The sequence below is a fragment of the Pseudopipra pipra genome, chromosome 3, assembly GCF_036250125.1.
Source record: "Pseudopipra pipra isolate bDixPip1 chromosome 3, bDixPip1.hap1, whole genome shotgun sequence".
NCBI classification, from domain to species: domain Eukaryota; kingdom Metazoa; phylum Chordata; class Aves; order Passeriformes; family Pipridae; genus Pseudopipra; species Pseudopipra pipra.
Genome location: NC_087551.1, coordinates 23244395 through 23263982, shown reverse-complemented (window position 1 = coordinate 23263982; position 19588 = coordinate 23244395). Strand labels below are relative to the sequence as shown.

Below are 19588 nucleotides of genomic sequence, written 5' to 3'. Positions count from 1 at the left end.
GCAGTGATGCAGACAGCAGGACTTCAGTTATATAAACAGCAGGGCTGACCATTACAGTCACCCCTCTTGGGGTTTGACTTATGCCCAGGTACTCTGTATGAGACTGTTTCTCTCTGTTTCACACAGACCAAACAGTTTGTCCAATATCACACAAGAGAGAACCAGCTGAAGAGGTGTGATCAGAAAGAGTTTGGCAAGTCACAGTATCCACCCACATTTTAACTAGGTGCTCAGAGAAGCCTGTGACATTTAACCATGCAAGACAAAGCACAAAAGTTTCCTATAGACTCTACCTTTGAGCAGAGAGTGTGTACCAAAAAAGAACACACCAACTCAGTATGCAGCTCACCACTCTGTGCCAATATGAATAGATCCTAAAATACATTCCCAGCACTTAAACAGCTGTTACCTGCAGGTCTCCTGCATCTGGTACTGGGATGCTCTGGCAGCTAATGCTTCTAAAGGTCAGATCTTTACATGCTAAGATAAGGAAAAATCCACTGTAGTCCCCTGTAGTCCACTGAATTGCTACTCACAAGGGTTATTCTATGACACTGAAAAAACATAGTAGGAAAAAGCTTCATCACACACCCTTGTACTGCAGTAATGTTGATATGGTTTACCTGATTCTGAGTTCTCTGAAGAACAAAATGTGAGTATAAGGAAAAGAAAGGCACAGTAAAGTCTTGGAATCTTCTTTCCATTTAACCCAGACAAAATATTTAAGGATTACTACTGGTAAGTCTTACTGTTCTGTATATGTTTGAGGAAATGACAGCAGGTCTTGCTTGCCAACACATTTGAATTTGACAAGATCAGTGGGAATTATCAGTTTTATGAATCAAAAATACTTAGATCTGACCTTGCTGAAAGTAACTGAAGTCACACAGATGGATTTCACAGGAGATGCAGGTGTGCACGCTGCTTGACAAATATGGAGCTAGATTTCAACAGGAGGCCCAGGAGGATACGTGTCACTTGACTCCAACACCCCTATTCTTTCCTGCTTCTGGTCCTATGCAATGATATGGTTTAGCAAAGTTTTCCATCTGGAGACATGCTGCTAGAGGCATAGCACACACCATATAAATGGTTTAAAATGGTATTAAGCAGCAACAGTTATGAGAAACTCTCCTAGTGGTGGGCAATCACAGGTCTACCACCTTGAAATGAATTTTGCTCCCTATAAGTTAGGATGGGGGGGGTTGGTTTTTAACCTCTATAGAAAGCACTGGTCCTAAAGATAAATGCGAGTAGAATCTCCCAGATCACTATTTTGGGCTTATTTGTCATTCTCTGATATCTAAAAGCTTTCTAATGCACTGAGGGAAGAAGGCGGGGGGAGAAGATGGTGCACATGTTAAAATAAATTTTTTTTTAAAATTAAACAAACAAAAAAAGCCCCATACAAATATTCATGGTGTTAAATTTGTTTAACGTTCAAGCACCCAGAAACCAGGGAAGTGAACCCCAGCACAAATTGAAAGTCAATACCAGCCTTTAGGACTATAACCATAATATATCTACTCAGCAAAGAGCTATTGATTAACCAAATTACTTTGCAGTGTGCAAAACAGTTACCTACAGCCAACCCAGCAATTTGGCAAGCATTTTGCTGGCCCCATCTGTAGAAAAATCTCTGAGGAAAAAAAAAAGTGTCTTAACACTCTCTGCAGCACAGCTGCAGACCATAAGCAATGGGAATGCCTTTGCTCAGACAGGGGACACTTGAAGACTCTCTAACTCTTGATGCACCTTAGTTTTGAAGAGTTCACCCCACTTCAGATATTCTTCCACTGAAGTAGATCAAGTACTGGATAGAAAAGGGGGTTAGATTTCAAATGGGCACCACCTCTTCAGAAGCAAATAGAAGCAAGTAAATTTGTATTCTTACCAAAAATTTACTTCTTTAATAATGGAAGTAAGTGCAAATAGATCAAGTCTGCTTTTGCACTGCTTGTAACCCAGACCTACACTGTAGATGTAAAACTAGACAAGGAACATCCAAGTTTAATTTACTCAGCCATTTTTAATCCACAAGGCTGACCATAAAGCATAAAAACCTAACAAATGGCTTTCAAAGTCTCATAAGAAGTTAGATGCATAAACTGCATCAATTCAGATAAGGTAAGATATGACTAAGGCTAGATACAAAATATTTTCTAATACATTTGGCTGTACCCTTCCTCAGTGTAAGTTAACTTATTTCCACTGATTTCAGACTTAGCAATGTTTTGATTTCCCGTATAAAAATAAACAATACTTCAAGCATCACTGTACATTCACATCTAATCAAACAATGGAACTGAAGCTTTCATGTGAAATTACTGTCAACCTGTCTGTTGTCATTTTGCAGTCCAGACCAAAGAAAGCTTTTGCTTTGCCTCTTTCCAGGTATGACCATGAATCCCCACTGAAGGCAACTGGATGGCATCAAAACAACAATGATAAAAATCTGGTGTCTGTGCACCTGCTTGCTCTAATTGCTTCCAATTATCCTGAAGGAGCTCTGCATTTCTGGGAAGCAATTATTCCAGAGAATAACAATGATTGTCACATATCTGCTAGGTAATCAAGGGCCTAGCCCAAGGAACCATCAAACCTCTATGATATCTTAACATCAAGTTCTGAAAACAGGGAATATAGTCACCTTTGGATGGGGGAAGACTGGACAAAGAAAGGGAAGGCCAGGGTAGAGACAGCACCCATAAATGCGAATAAGATGAAGGCAGAAAATTAACTCGAAACTCCTAGTTTGTTTTTCTTTTTTCCTCCAAAAGGACAGAGACTGTATTGTTAAAACAGCCAGAATTACGTTAAATGTGCAGATTGTGGAAAATGACCAATTATCGAACAACTCAAAAATGGAAGAAAAACCTGCTATTTATCATGACTGTTAGTTTATAGGGAGCAAGTAGACAAGTAAAGAACAGGAGAAATCTATTTCCTATCTGTTTTACTGGCTAATTTGAAGAAGAAAAATAGAATGAGGAAAGAACAGAGAGGCAAAACAGAAGAAATAAACAGCAGGAAAAAAAGATGTCTAAAAAAATTCAGGGTCCTTTCCAAAACCTTCAAGAGCAGGTTGAAACCAACCCTGTTCATTACCTCAGCTGGCAGCTGCCATAGTTGCAGGCAGAAGTAAGGTGACCACAAGGGAAGGGCCACTTAGCAGTCTGGGTGATCAGTGACTGCTAAATATGACAGTGTTTTTCTATGATGTGGCTTATTTTGAGAAAAAGCTGCAGGATGTTCCCTTTTTGATATTTTTCAGTTACAACTCTCCAGTGTTATTAGGCAGTCTCTGTAACAGTAGTTAATGTATCTCTAAAGCCAGAAATCTAACAAACATTAAGTGCCCTGCGTTTTGTTAAACTTAAAAGCAAACTGTGCTTTCCTTTTTCCCATGCCTGTGACCCTCTGTGCATAGAGCAGAACCATTGCAGCTTTGTCTTTTGGCATGTCACACAGCACAGCTACTGCACAGCTGGACTTTGTTCTAGGCTGCCTCTCCTCAGGGAAGTGCACAGCAGGGCAGGAAACATTCCTCACTCCGTGGTTACCTTGCTTTAAATCTGCATAAAAGACAGAGAGGCCCCAGGCTCTACTGCAGGCCATATGCTGCAGCAACAACAGAAGAGTAGCTGCATAGTCTCTTGGTGCCAAGTCACTATTAACTAAGAGAGAATTTCAGACCCTCCTAGATCCCATGACTGCAGCTTATTTACTTGGCTTTGGATGCATAGATATGAGATGCATATGGTCCCCATGGCCACTAAGCTAGGAACAGAAATCAGCTTTTAAAAATAGGTAAACTTTGGAGGCAGGAGAACAAAACAAGGCCATTCAGACAGTGCATACAGCTTTCCAAATGAGTTGGACCAGCAAAACTGTGCTCCAGAAGAGTCCTGAGCAACAGCATCATGTTTAAAGTCATGATGCTTTCAAGAGGCTGAAAAGAGAAGAAAAAGACTAGAAGAGAGATGAAACAAAAATTTCTCAGGGATTTTTTTTCCTCTCTGAAAGACAACAAAAACCAACTCCATGTACTTTGGCATCAACACCTGTTAAAAGAACAGTTTAATTATGATAGAAAACAAGCAGCTCCACATATCCAGAGATCAGCACTAGCATACATAAGTATTATCTTTTAGCCTTTGTGAAGTGCCTGTGTTTCTCTCACCAAACTCCATCAGTACTACCTGGTCATTCCAAGAGAAATACCAATGATTCACACACACAGATAGACTGGATAACATTTCCCCAGAAAACTGGTCTAACAAGAAACAAAGCAGCAATGAGGTTAACTGTCAAAGATTACATCACAGCAGTTTGAGTTATATGTTGTGGTTAAAGTCCCCCGTGCCCACTAATGTGGAACTGATCAAAACGATCATCAGAGCTGTAATGGGAAGAAGCTGCTAGCAGGATGCTTCTGCAAGATCCCCTCCCCTGTACACAGGCAGTACCAGTTTCATGATTAGAAGGCAAAATTGTTAAGAGGAAAATAAGTTACAGAATGCAAACTTTCAGCTTATTTCAAAACTACTGAATACTGGCTTTGCTATATCCAGTTTTTAAAAATTGAAAAAGTACGTTCTCTGTAGCGGAAACTATTTGCACAAACCTAGCTTGTGTATTATCATTGCTGATGGACTCTTCAGTGTTGTCTTAAAGCATCACACACAAATTACTCTAAACGTCAGAACAAATTAGAGAGCTTCCTCTGCCTCCCTGAGTGACTTTCATCTCTAATGTTCTCATTTCTCCCTTCTAGATCAAGTGGCAGAACTGGGGCTCATTTAGCCCCAGATAAAGCACAGTTCTCCAGGCTGACAGAATTGCAGTTTACACTGTAATTTAAAACAACTTTACCCACCTACATTAATGAACAAACCAATCAATTACTTACTGTTCTTCTTGTACATCAAGATTTCAAAGGAGTTCATCTCATAGTTCTCAAATGTTTGCCGGACCTTGTCAATTGTATCTTTGTCTGTCAGCTCTCCATACATAAAACTGCGAATAAAGCAAGAAATTCAAGTCAGACACTAAAAAAAAGACATAAAGCAATTTGTTTACAGTGTGAAAAGGACCCCCCTAGAAATAACTCTTATTTGATTTAGTTTCACCTGGAAAGCATATTTGACAGATGTAGCCCCAAGAGATAAAAGACAAAACTAGAATAAACAGATTACTTTTCTCCTCAAGCAACAAGCACAACACTACAAGCTATTTAACAGAAAATAAATCTGTTCTCAAATACCTGCAGGTGCTGCTTTTTTGCATAACTTCTGCTCTGTGATATCCCGATAACTTGCAAAATCCATCGTTGCTGTAGACAATGGGCCAATCCACTATCTGGGCATTACCCAAGACAAAATTAGTATCTGTTTGAAAAAGCACATCAGTTAGACATTAGACAAGGCTATGGTTGCATTAGAGGAAATACCCATTTCAGGACCCAGTACCAATTGCTTCAGTCCCTGCACAATTTTTCCCAGATATTCCCACTGCAATCAACATTATTATTCCTGGTTTTAATTTTAAGTAAATTCTTATTTTTACAAAAGTATTAATTACTTTTATACAAGTATAAAAGCCTAAAAAGATGGGTTTGTGCAAATAAAACACATGATGATCAAGCAGGTAAAATTCATAGAATCATAGAATCGATTGGGTTGGAAAAGACCTCCAAGATCATCGAGTCCAACCCTTGGTCCAAATCCAGTCCATTTACTAGATCATGGCATTCAGTGCCACGTCCAATCTGCGTTTAAAAATCTCCAGGGATGGTGAATCCACCACCTCTCTGGGCAGCCCATTCCAATGCCTGTTCACTCTCTCTGTAAAGAATTTTCTCCTGATATCCAACTTAAATTTCCCCTGGCGGAGCTTAAGCCCGTGCCCCCTTGTCCTATTGCTGAGTGCCTGAGAGAAGAGACCAACCCCCACCTGGCTAGAACTTCCCTTCAGGTAGTTATAGACGGTGATGAGGTCACCTCTGAGCCTCCTCTTCTCCAGGCTAAACAACCCCAGCTCCCTCAGCCTCTCCCCATAGGACTTATGCTCCAGTCCCTTCACCAGCCTTGTTGCTCTTCTCTGGACCTGCTCCAGCACCTCAATATCCTTTCTGAACTGAGGGGCCCAGAACTGAACACAATACTCAAGGTGTGGCCTCACCAACGCAGAGTACAGGGGAAGGATCGCTTCCCTGCTCCTGCTGGCCACACTATTTTTGATACAGGACAAGATCCCATTGGCCTTCTTGGCCACCTGGGCACACTGTTGGCTCATGTTGAGCTTCCTGTCAATTAGTACCCCCAGGTCCCTTTCTGCCTGGCTGCTCTCCAGCCACTCTGTCCCCAGCCTGTAGCGCTGCAGGGGGTTGTTGTGGCCAAAGTGCAGGACCCGGCACTTGGCCTTATTGAACTTCATCCCATTGGAATCAGCCCAACTCTCAAGTCTATCCAGATCCCTCTGCAGAGCCCTCCTGCCTTCCAGCAGGTCGACACTCCCTCCCAATTTGGTGTCATCAGCAAATTTGCTGATGATGGACTCAATCCCCTCATCTAAATCATCAATAAAGATGTTAAGCAGGACTGGACCCAACACAGACCCCTGGGGAACACCACTAGTGACCGGCCGCCAGCTGGATGCAGCTCCATTCACCAGCACTCTCTGGGCCCGACCCTCCAGCCAGCTCCTAATCCAGGAGAGGGTATACTTGTCCAAGCCATGGGCTACCAGCTTTTCCAGGAGTATATTATGGGAGACAGTGTCAAAGGCCTTGCTGAAGTCTAGATAGACCACATCCACAGCCTTCCCCTCATCCACCAGGTGGGTCACCTGATCGTAAAAAGAGATCAGGTTGGTCAGACAGGACCTGCCCCTCCTAAACCCATGCTGGCTGGGTCTCTTGACAGAAGACAGATTCCCTCTGTGCCACATGCACTGATCCACCATGACACTCAGATTGAATGTGAAGCCTCTAACAGTGGCCAAGTCAACACATGAGCAGTATTTCTCCTCCCTGAATGCAGACATTGTGGCTCTTCTCAATTCCCTTCACTGTGGCCACACAAGGTCAAATACTTCATGTGTGAGGGGTAGAGCACAGCACACCCAATGAGATACCCAAGAACCAAAGTTAGCATTTACACCAGTAGAAGGAACTTTCTGTTTGCAGTACAAGCCAGAAGGAGTTTCAATCAGTAAGAAAAAAACCTAAGCAGGATTCACACCTCCATTCTCACTGAATCTGCCCATGACACTCTTTTTATGACTGCTATCTCAAGACTACACCTGTGCCAAGACAGACAGCACTGCTGCTGCCTGAGCGCTGGCAGGCAGGAGGAGGTGGTGGCTCTTCTCCCAGCTGCAAAGACCCTCTGGCTTTTAAAGAAAGGCTGGGCAGTTACATGAGATCAAGAGGCATTCATATTTAAGGAGAGCCTTTAAGGGAGTCCACCACACTGTCTACTTTTCAGGATCTGCCCCTAACTGCTCAAACCTACATAGTCATCACCAATGCCTCCTGCAACCACAAGCAAGACATTTTACCTATTAATTGCAAAGAGTTCTGTTTATTTTAAGTTCCTCTTTCAATATCTTTCACCCCATTGCAAACTTCAAGTGGATTTAAATAAAACATTCCTGTAACTATCTAAATCCATTGGTCAATTCCATAAGCATGCCTAAGTATATCTTGGTACACTCTTTAGAATGAAATACACCAGTAGTATAACTTCAGGACATTTCAGCTGCTTTGTTTCTCACAGCCTCTTTTAAATACCATAGCTTTTGCTTTCTTCTTCGGAAGAAGCACTTTCTTCCAAAAACATTACACGTCTTTTACCCCTTCCCAAGAATAAGCTGTCATTTCTCGTTGCTTAAGCAAGTGCTTTTGAATGTCTATTATAAACACTATGTTATACTGCCTTAGGATATTTTTAAATTTCATCAGGAAGTACAAAAAAATGACAAAAAAGTATGCAAATACAAATGTTAGGCCAGGTCCTGCCCTGATCTGAACGGTGTTATTTCAGGCATTAATTCCTTCCCACTGTCTCCCCTTCTCAAAAGGTAACTTTCCCTTCGCTCCGTTTCCTAAAGAGTTTCTGTTAAGCATTTGCCTACATTTCACTTAAACCTCACTGTCTTCAGATAAATAATCTCTTTTTGTTTTTATTGAAGGCTACATAGGGCACATTTTTGATGGCCATCACTGTGTTAATCCTACTTTTATCTAGCCTTGCAATGCTTCTGTGAGGTACAACAGTGCTCTTGCCTCCTTTTTACAGGTAAAAGCAAAAACATAAGTCCATAAGAGGATTTAAGCACCAAATGGTGAGACTGCAACAGTCGAACCCCTACATGCCTGGCTCTCAAAGACTTTGTAGCTGGATGCTCTGTGAGTAGTGATGGAGAGGAGACCTGAAAAAATTAACACAGCAAATAGAAACCTGCCCAAGTTAAACCACAGAATACAATGGAAAAAGAGGGATATTTTAAGGTTGGGTTTTTTCCCCTTTCCTATATTACTTACAATACCTAATATTTTAACATAAGCCCAGGTCTCACAGACAATACAAAGATTCTTTGCCATTACTGCAGAAGCTAAAGAATCACATTCCCACTTCCCTACACTTTGGCCCATTGAAGCCCCCATTTTTTTGGACTGGCAGTTTCCAAAGGATGCACAGAAACCATGCACACATTTCCCTCCTCCAACAGCAGTTAGGACGTTCTCCTACAAGATGCAGGGCTACCTGAGGGCAATGAAAACTCAGCCTTTATTTCAGGTCCTGAATGATTAATTATCAAGCTACCAAAGACAACAGATGTCAACATCCTCACCATATGAGTTTTTAAGTCAGTGTGACTTGACCACTATACTTTATGCACTCCTACTAGGCAACCCTGTTAGTCTACACTGGGTGAGCCTCTCTGGGAGGTGGAGGTAGAATGTTTCATCAGAGAGTCCAGGCTGGGCTTAGTTGTGAGTTACAAGCAATTTGAGAGATCTTTATGTACCTACAAAGCTTTAAATAAAAAATCTTGGGCACCAAACAATTCAAAGAACAAGACAGAGGCTTTGCCAATCCCACTGTTTCCTAAGTGTCTCTCCCTTCCAGCTAGTTCCCACTTCATGCATCTTCACCTTTCTTTGATCCAGGCTTTACATACCTGACAAATGTACTGCATCTCTTCAGAAAGAGTGTCTCTGACAACAGTGTTAAGCCTGTGTGAACACTGGCAAGACACAGCATAAAATAAGAACTCCCACTTATAACACCCCTGTATAGTTTATTCTGACAGATAACCCAGAGGTAGAAGGGTTGTCCTCATTGCTATCATTTACATTCAATTGCACTGACGTTCTTGACAATGTGCTGCTTGGAGACAGCTCATAATCTGTTAAAAAATTGTTCCTAACATAAGAAAATATTAGACAACATCCAGTGAGGCAAATATTGCCACTCCATCCACAGGGACACAGGGTCCCAGAGGCCAGGAAACAGCTGTGGCTTTGTTACACAACAAGCATGAGGGATGCTCTAGTGAACTCTGAGCATCACAGGGAAGAGCCTCCTGGGGACTCACAAGTGGGTCAACAAGGCCTGGAAATGACTGGGAGGACCATGAAGAAATCCACTGCTAAAGTCTCTTCAAAGACACTGATGAAATGGACATGTGATAGCTCCAGTACTCAAACTATTTAGTGACTTTAGGCACCTCTTTGAAAGGACTCAATGGACTCCCTTACCAGGAAATCAATTTCTATCACAATGGCAATTGGATTAGCAGTATTGCCTGTCCCAAGGAGAAGCTGTAAGCATCATTGGCCCTTCTTATGAGCTCCAAGATGAACTGAGCAAGAACTGGAGAGGGCAGGCTCATGTAAAAGACCTAGGGTTCTGGCTTGTGTTGCATTTGGCACAGTCTGAGCAAGACTATTGGGAGGCAAGGAAACATGTAGAGTTGCAGCACAAAGCACATCGTGCTCCAGAAACACAAGTAAGAACTACAGCACCACAAAGGTAGCACAGTTACTTGCATGAGTAGGGCAGGCTTCTGTGATGAGAGCCTGCAGCACCGGTTCCTTTGTGAAGTGCCTCACTTCATATTTTCTAGCCTGCATTTTCTACAGGTCAGTTCTGCTCACTGCAGTGCACCCTCATGTCAGCCTTTACACACTCAAATGTCAGATCTGTTTTGGATTATCACTTTAGATATGGCTGCTTTAAAGCATCCAGAAAAGCATTTTAACTCCATTCAAAATGTAAGAATGGATTTCACTCAGTCACTGAAACCAGTACTTTCCTCCATTCAGAAAACAAACCATTACAGAAGAATCAGAAAATGTCTTCCCAAATAACATTGGTCCTTTAATAACAGCAGTAGCAAATCTCTAGAACAACTCTTCACTAAAACTAATGTATCTACTGAATCCTATGTTATATACAGTGCTTTGTTTAACCAAAACTGTCAGTCAGCTCAAACTTCCAAAATGCCTGAAGACAAGATGCACTCATAGACATCTGTCTGGCCAGAACTAGTTGGGTGAGAAGAGGTCACCTCCTTGCAAGAGCATGGAGCAAGTGCTTCCTCCCAACCATTCCCCTGCACAGCTACACATTCACACCCATTGCATCTCCTGTAAGGCAGACCTTGCCAAGCCCAGATCCCCACCTTGTTCCACAGGCCAGCCCATCAGTTCTGCCTTCCCTGTCCCTTCAGTGACACACAGGTCCTCTTCTGGGACACACTGTCAGAATGTCAGAGACCAGTAGCCAGACATATTCTCACAGCACTGCCAGACACGTTCCCTCCCACATTGCAGACGTGTTCGCACGTTGCACAGAGGAAGCCAAGGGGAAACCTCTGCTCAGGGATTTGTAGTGCAGACCCTGGTGATAACAAAGGCTGCTGCCCACTGCACCATCACATATGTGGGTCTGTCAAAGCTGCCACAAGTGTGCTCAGGTTTGTGTAGTGCACAAACATAATTTAAATAGATTGATATCTTTTCCCCACAGTCAGCACACAAATACAAAACTCAAAAGGTTTGCTCCTAATTTATCCCCCCTCAGTGAAGGGAGATCCAGGCTCACCGTGGTGGGAAGACCTGCTCCTCATCAAACTTGCTAGTTCTCCCATCAGTCTCCGACAGAATAGGAATTGCCCTCCTGCATAGCACTGGTTACTGAGACCAGCAGGTCACTTTTTATCAAGTCTCAAACTCCTCACGGATCTTGAGCGGAGCAAACCATTACCAAGCAGAAATCACTTCTACAGCCGAACTAGAAGAACTGCTGAGTACATATGTTTCTTACCCTACTCGTGGTCACTGGGAATAGTGGGAGAGATACAACCTCCTTAGCTATTGCCCCCTTAGCTGGGCACAAAGCTGCACAGGTGCTATGTATATGTCACAGCCAGCTTAAGAATAAGGGGCAGACAAACATCCAAACAATTCTGCTGTTCAAAAATTTGTGACTTTGCATCACAAACAGCATCACTCAGACGTGGGGGAAAGAGACACTGCTTCATTTCTGTTTAATTTTTTCCCAGTACAAGGAAATCAAACTTTGTTTGTATGTAGGCCTGTCAAAATTGCTACCAAAGGATAGGTATGTGTGAATTTCTGCTCATGTTTAGTCTTAGCTTTGAAAAAAAAAAAGAAAACAGAAGCATTTAGTCAGACTGATTAGTTACATTGTTCAAATGTAACTGCAGAGATCAAAATATGGCCCTCAATCAGTAAAAATAAGTCAAACTGAATTTCAAGTACTTATTCAATCCTTTCTTTGCTTACATGGGATTCGAGGGTTGCACTTCAGAGACCAACTACATTTTCATCTTAACGAAAGTGCTGTAACTGTAGTCAAAGCAAGTACAGACCTGCTCAAATGACAGAAAGACCATTCATATGGTAGAATAAGAAGAATAAATTCTGCTTTTCCACCCACATCCTCCTGTAGAAGTCACTGGTGTTACAAGGATACTCATATCCACAGTATCCTCTTGATTTCATTCCTGGAGTGGAATTGCATAGTTGTTTATGTATTCCATTGAACACCCTCATCTCTCTACAGAATAATGATATAGTGGCCTCAAAATTGTACATCCTTAATACTGAGGTCAAAATTTTTAAGCTGTAGCCTCAATCTAATACAAAAAAGCTGTTATAAAACCCTACAGATAGGTTCGTTTGGGCTTACATGTTTTCTATATTAATTTACTTTACAAAAACAAAAATGGATGTAAAAGCCCCTTGGTTGCCAAAGCACAAACACAATCCTCTAAATGCATGCATTTCATGTGTATTCAAATATGACTTAAACTATCTTGTGTACTCCAGGGCATAGTGCAAGTGCAGGCTGAAAAGAATTATTAAAAAATATATTTCATCATATTTATCACAAATAACAAGAGAGACACTACCTAAAACAATAGCTTCAACTGACTCAGTTTAAGTCATTATAGAAAATGAATGTTAATTGCAAACAGCAGTATAGATAAAAACTACTGGTTCCATCTCAACATTTGTTACTTTGGATTGTTATAGAAAATATTTTACTGCAGGCCTCTACCATGAGAAAATTTCAAATTGAAAATAATATCTTTCCAACACTAGTAGCTGTAAAATCTTCATAATCATCTGTATTTTTTAAAAAATAAAAACAATTACCGAAGAATAATGGAACAAGAAAAGCTGAAATTGCACTACAAGGGCACCAAAGCTGCCATATGCATTTTATGCATAGCATAGTTCTTCACCTACCCTTGAAGTAGTGTCCATTCTGAGGAACTAACAACAACAATTAAAAACAAAACCCAAACACAACATTCACACAAATGCAACATTATCATGAGATAATTAGATAATTTTCAGAAATTAGAAAGTTCATCAGTTGCTAAGAGTCATACATTGCACCACTCTTATTAAAGAGCAAAAACACTGTTTAGCAGCGAGACTTCAACATTCAGTTGGTCAGAGGTTTTTTTCCCCTCTCATCTGATCTTAAAACTAAGCCAGGAAAACTCATGCTTTAGTTGCACTGATTATATGAATCTTTCTTCAGTTTAAAGAAGCCATTTGATTTACTGATTATAGCCTTAAAAGCATTTGACGAGACTTTACTCCCTGCTCACTTTTATCTATATGTATTTCAAAAGTGCATTAACAAATTCTCCAATGAATGGGTTTCATTAAGATTTGTTTTACAATCTTGTTATAGGATATAATGTAGAAATTGATTGATATTTTGAATTATCACAGTAGAACTTCTTGAGCTTTCAGAACATTAATTTTAAAGCACATTACCTATCATCTCTGTGTTGTACATTTTTTTTCTTGCAATCTATAAAAGCAATTTTAAGGAAATCAGGTCTTACATTTCTAAATGCATAAAAGTGCTCACACAAAACTAGACTTCTGGCCTAGTAAAAGCCAGAAAAAAAATATATTCAATTCAAGTGATATTGAGGAAAAAAAAAATGTCAAAAGATATTTCAATGTACTGACCAAATACATGAAAAGCGTGGATGAAAATATATGAGTCTCCACAATTGTTAACATAGAAAAAGAAGGAAGATCAGGAAGTAACAAAACCCTTTGTTTCATTCTATTTGGGAAAATGTCCTTAATGAGGAAGCTACAAGTTGTGCCCTTGCAATTTCTGAAGGTCTGCTGCTTTTATGGAGAAATGTCTTGTTTTAATTAACGCCAACAGACAGACCTACGCTTGCGGACTCTACTCAGACAAAAGTGATTTTACAGTAAATCTTGAAGAAATGGGGCCTTTCGAGATTAAATACAAAAAGATACAGACTCAAGTTCAATCACTGGATGCCAGATTTGTAGAGGATAACATCCACTTTGCCTTTCACAAGGCAAGTCACACTAATGAAAGAGAAACAAAATCTTCAGCTAAAGGCACTCTATACATACAGCACCATCTTATTACTGATCCAGCAGCTTCCCATGCACTTTTTGCAAGGTGTGATTCTGGCAAAGAGCTTCTCACGCAAGGGAAGAGAAGCATTCTCCAGGCCAGATCCCTCTATTCCATTACGATGGGCGGGGAGGGTCATGCTGAAATTAACCCACCGAGGTTTGGAAGGTGGGTGAGATTTTAAACAGGCAGCATGGAGCAGAAAACCTCCTGCATATCTGCTACAGACTTACAAGTCAGCCCATTTGACAGCCGACATTGCAGACATTGCACCTCATAAGGAATACCTCAATATTGTCCTTCCCTATGCAGTTAACTTTGTCCTTTTCAATACTTTCATGTCCAAAACAGCCACTAAAATGCATTTCCCTACTCAGCAGACCCACACTAGGATGTCATTCACCTGCAGCACCTCGCTTCTGAGCTGTTCCTCTGCAAATAATGAATTTCACCCAGTGCTGCCTAAAGATTCATCGAAAATTATGGAAATTTATGAACTGTCAGGAAACCAAACATATTCTATCAAAACAGGAAAGAATACTCCACCTCACAAATGTGTTTGCTAATTTCAGCAAAAGCAGTCCTGTTGTCAGTATGAAAATATTTTCTTGACCACTGATGCTCTTTGCTGAAGGTGTTGCAGTGGTATCAGGTGATACCCAGCATCTGACTACCCTTGGTGCCTCTCCTATGGAATAGTGATGCAGAGGTTGTCATGTTAGATACGTGTTCCTTACCAAAGCAACAGCTCAATAGTCTGAAATCAGTTAAACCCACAACACTTCAGATACCAAACCCTACCTTCAGGGAAGCACAACCTACTCTGCTGCTTCTGCACCCAAATCACATCAGCTGCAGCCAGGTCTGCATCTCCATGCCACACTGCTTACTGCTTTAAATTTTGAAGGGTAGGCAGACAGAGCCAGACTGCAGCAGACAGCACCATCAGGTTAAGGATCCCTTGCACACTTTTAATTTAAATTAGCATGTTATTTGGTTTTGTTACTTGTTTTTGTTCTTTGTTCTCTGTTAAGTTTTTTTGCATTTCTCTCTGACTGAACATAAAAACATCTATTTCAGTTTCAGAAGTGTTCATAATAAAGTTAATTTCTCTCCCAGGTTTCAGCTGATGGTACAAGGCTAGCATGCCCAGGTTGCAAAATGTTTATTGTATTGGGACTTCAGAGTCTCTAATGAAAGCAATGTCATAAATCACGGAAATGTCTGTTATACTTGGGATCTGTGTCTGAAGGTGCTTTTTCTTTCCCTCTACAGGGAACTCTCTGCATTCTCCATCAAAAGGTGCAGGTTTGCTTCCACACCTGACATCTCTTCAGGGTGTTCCCAAGAGACTTAGTGAAAGCAAAACTAAATTCACAAAGCCTTATGCCTTCTAACTTCCCCTTCTTCCAACCTCCTCATTTTGTCCATAAATCAGAAAAGCATCTGTGACTTCCATTGAAATTCCCTGTAAGCACAGGGCTTACTTTTGCCATCCTTACACATGCACAGTTATCACACATCTCAGTGAGAATTTTGACCAAGGAAGGACTGAAGAATCCAGCTGGCATTTACATAAACTGAGAATTGGTTTTTCCTTCAGTTATTGATAAAGCATCAGAATATCACAAAGAATTAGTATTCTCTACAATGTATTGTACCATTTGAATTGGGTGCCCTGGCCATGATCCAAGTTTATAACTGTTATTATTATAGTGCTTGTATACTCTGGATGTATTACATTACCAAGAAAAACATTAATACCACATTAGCAGTAATCATCAGGGGCTACTGATTCTTTATATACTGCACTGTTTTACAGCATGGGCTCATTTTCTGTCCCAGTGGGTGTTCTGATCTTTAAATATTTCAATGCTTCAAACAAATTTTTGTCAACCAAGCACTGCATGCAACATTTATTTTTCTAGCTCTGCATGGCTAGTAGAGAGATTTAGCCTTTAAACATTAAATACAAGAAATTAGAATTATGGTGTCCTTCACTTCAAAGAGGAACAAATCTAAAATTCACACTTCATCCAAAAGATGTTTTTGTGAGATAAAATCAGAGGAGCAGATGAGGTCCACAAGTCTAGAAAGATGACACTTAATGTATTCCTTCCCGTGTGTGCTGACATAAGTCTATCCTATCTCGGGGTGGGTTGAGAAATTCTCAATTTCTTCTTTACTCCAATGTGTGGGAAAGAAATACTGTGCAGCTTCTAACCCTAGCACAGCTCCTTCGGCTTGCATTCAGTGCACGAGAACCCATCTCAGTAGATTTGCAACCTAAGAAGAAACTCATCCCTAGTAACTCTAAAGCAGATGATTCAGACTAAAGGAGTTTGAAGTGAATCTTGCTGCAGATGGTGTGATATAAACATGAGCAAAATATTAACCCTAATGGAAAAAGTCTGAACTCTCATGCCTATGTACAGTCTACTACCGTTAGCCATTAAACGTGCATCAGCCTACCAGTCCCACATCTAATATGAAAGGTTGTCCAACAAATTCTTTGTTAAACTACCAGTAAAAAACGTTATAATTAATGCTGTCCTTAAAGCAATGCTTCCAAAAGAGGCTGCATGCCAATTCTTCTGTTATTGCCATGCAGCCTCTTTCAGAATTAACACTCCTTGCCCCAAAATATAACACGTTGCAAGAACATGCTTTCCTCAGTTCACCTGTGACTGACGATATGTATATCATATATAAGTTCCTTTAAGTGAAGCACTTATTCAGTACATATTTCTGTTCAATGACCAAATTCCTCTCCTTTCAAAGAGAATCCTCCCAAAATTAGGAACATTCCTATATCTATATGAACTCTATCTGTTGGCACTACTTAACTTGCTCGCATGTGCCAGCAAATATAGTTTGACAACAAGCCCAAGGTTTATTTAGCCAATCCCAAATGGCCTAGATAGTTTCATTGTGGGTCACATTACTACCCAATTGAACAAAACCAAGAAAGGGGAGCCAAACCTCAAGCTTTATGGGCCCATTTAAACACTTATCCTGTGGGCATCCCAAATCATCTCAATGGCCAAGTAGACAGGTCAAGACAAGAAAGGCAACAAGGAACCTGCGAGTTTCCATACTGCCCCCATGCTGGTCAGCACAGCCCCGCCTCATGAGGAGAGAAAGGAGTCTATTCTTGCCTCCTGAAAGAGACAGGTTAATGAGGCTGACGGTCACACCTTAGAACTGATTCATACAGCATTTGTATGTGACAGCATCACATTTACAGCAAAGCTGGACTGGGTCCACAAAAACTGCAAGGCACATTATAAAAGAAATGGGCTTCTAAACCCAAGTCACTCCCCTAAGGCTCTCCTGATACATCTGAACTGTGCATTGTTTCCTACCAAGCTTAATGTAAAAACTTTTGTGGATTACAGCCCTCAGGACTTGCTGAGAATTTGGAAATGATCTACTGTCATTTTACCTGTGCTGTCTAGCACCACACTGTGTTATGACACCTTCTTAATAATGGGGGAAGAGAGGAAGAAACAGAGCATAGCTTCTGCTGCATGATTCCCCCCATCTCCAAGCCTCAACTGATTTATTGCATCAAGGCTTTGACACTGAAAGCCAAAACAGAAAATTGGTTTTTAATGAAGAAAATAATCTACAAAGCCAAGACAGTTTTAAGAAAAGCCTTCGATAACTGCTGTTGGAAGATTAGAGAAGTAGTATGAACGTGATGAAATGTAACATTCATTTAAAAAAAAAAAGTGCAAGATTCACAGTAAGACTGGTGAGCATTTTTTTCAGGAATGCAGCTTCCAACTCCTTCCCTTCTACAGGAAAGTTGCAGAGAGAAATAACCTGTAAAAGGAGCCTCACAATTTTATGTGAACATATGGTCTTATCAAAGGCTATTTCTCCAATAATACTGCCTAATTGGAAAAAAATTGAAAACCGTTCTTGGGATCATTTGAGTTTTCAGCTGCTTATCAAGAGGGTTAATTGTCTTTGCCTTATCAGAACAAACTGACTATGTTTTTAATTAATTAACTTGTCTTGTCTTCAAAAGGAGCTTGATCCTGCATATTCTCAACCATACTACAAGTTTGTAATCCCTTAAGTAACCCCATTGAAGTCAATGGAAGCATTAAAAATGGCACAACTTAGGCTCGGGGCTTTAAGAGAAATGCACATGCCTAGGTTAAACAAACACATGAACGCTTGCATGGTCCCCGGCTCACTGAGGAACAGCCTTTGGTAAGTCCCTAAGTGAAAGAATCTGGATAACATTAATGCATATTTGCATGCAATTGTGAAATTCGAGGCATTTTCCACTCCGCAGTTTTCCAAGAGACAGACCTGGTTACACTGTACTAGGAAAAAAAAAAAAAAAGGAATATCTGCCCTCAGCCCTCAAAATGGCAAACTCTCTCCTCACTTATGACAAACCTTCCATTTCAACCGGGGCAGGCAGCTCTCGCTGATGCCCCCGCACCGGGCTCTCCGTGCCCAGAGACCATCTTGAATCCCCGCACCTTCTCCCCGGCCGGAGCCGGCGCCGGCCCCGACGCCCCGCGTCCCCCTCCCCGGGTCTGGCGCTCCCCCCCTGGCCCCGGGGCGCGGGTCCGGCCCCGCCGCAGCCATCGGGTCTCTCTGTCCGCCCCGCCGTGCCGGCGCACCTGCAGCCCGAGCCCCGCCGCCCGGGCTGGGGACTCCCCGCAGGACTTGGGCGGAGCAGCCGGCACCGGCTCCCGCACCTGGATGCGCCGCTCCGGCGGAACCGCCCGGCGGTGCCCCCGCCGAAGGCGCGGCGGGGCTGCTTCGCCCCGGCGAGAGCTCGCCCGCGGTGCCCCCTTACCGTTAGACCTTCGCACGATGTTCTCCAGGAACGTGTTCTGGGGCGCCACCAGCCCTCGCCTTCCCCCGGCCATAGTCGCTCTGCGGGAGCGCAGCGCGGCGCGGAGGCTCCGCTCAGGGCCGCGCCGACCCGCGCTCTGCCGCGCCGCCGCCCGCCCGCCCCGCGCTCCTCATGCCTCCGCCGGGACCGGCACCCGCGGCTGTGCGGCACCGCCGCTCCCGCCGCCGCCTCCCGCGCACCGCAGCCCCGCGCCGCCGCCGGACCGCCCCGCAGCGACCCCCGCCGGCCGCCGCCGCGCCGCAGCGCCGGGGCTGCAGCGCCACCGCCTGGGGCCGGCGCGGCGGCGTCCCGGCAGCGCCCTGCCCGTCACGGGCGGACAGCGCATCCCGGCGGCCTCATCGCCGGCTCGGCGGCAGCGGGGCTCGACCCCGCACCGGTGCGCCCGGGGGATGAGGAACTCGGCGTGCTTAAAAGCAGCTCACAAACGACCGGCGGCAGCTGTGTGGGGCGGAAGGAGGCACTGCCGTGTCCCGCTACGAGTGGGTCGCTGCCGCGAAGCAGCGGACACTTCGCTCGCCAGCCTCGTCCTTCACGCTTCCCTACGACGGCTTCTGTTAGAAGGCTACTTAGTATTATGTGGTCAAGCTGATTAACCGCTCAGTGGAAGCAGCGAGACAAACTGAGTTCAAGAAGCGTTTGGTCAACGCTCTCGGGCACATGGTGTGATTCTTGGGGTGTCCGGTGCAGGGTCAGGAGTTAGACTTCATGATTCTGATGGATTGCTTCCAACTCATCATGT

The 19588-nt window shown here is 42.7% G+C and overlaps 1 protein-coding gene across 3 annotated transcripts in view; it reads right to left on the bottom strand.

Moving 5' to 3' along the window:
* KCNH1 (potassium voltage-gated channel subfamily H member 1) overlaps positions 1-18974 on the bottom strand; it is a 187188-nt gene extending 168214 nt beyond the window's left edge. For all 3 annotated transcript variants that reach the window (XR_010428987.1, XR_010428988.1, XM_064648297.1), the window contains exons 1-3: positions 18790-18974; positions 5267-5390; positions 4913-5019 (exon numbers count right to left, since the gene is read on the bottom strand). Coding sequence is in view for 1 of the 3 variants with exons in the window: in XM_064648297.1 (XP_064504367.1) it covers positions 4913-5019; positions 5267-5390; positions 18790-18862 (304 nt within the window). In the remaining 2 variants the exon portion in view is untranslated. The remainder of the gene's footprint in view (positions 1-4912; positions 5020-5266; positions 5391-18789) is intronic.
* Positions 18975-19588: the final 614 nt, after the last annotated feature.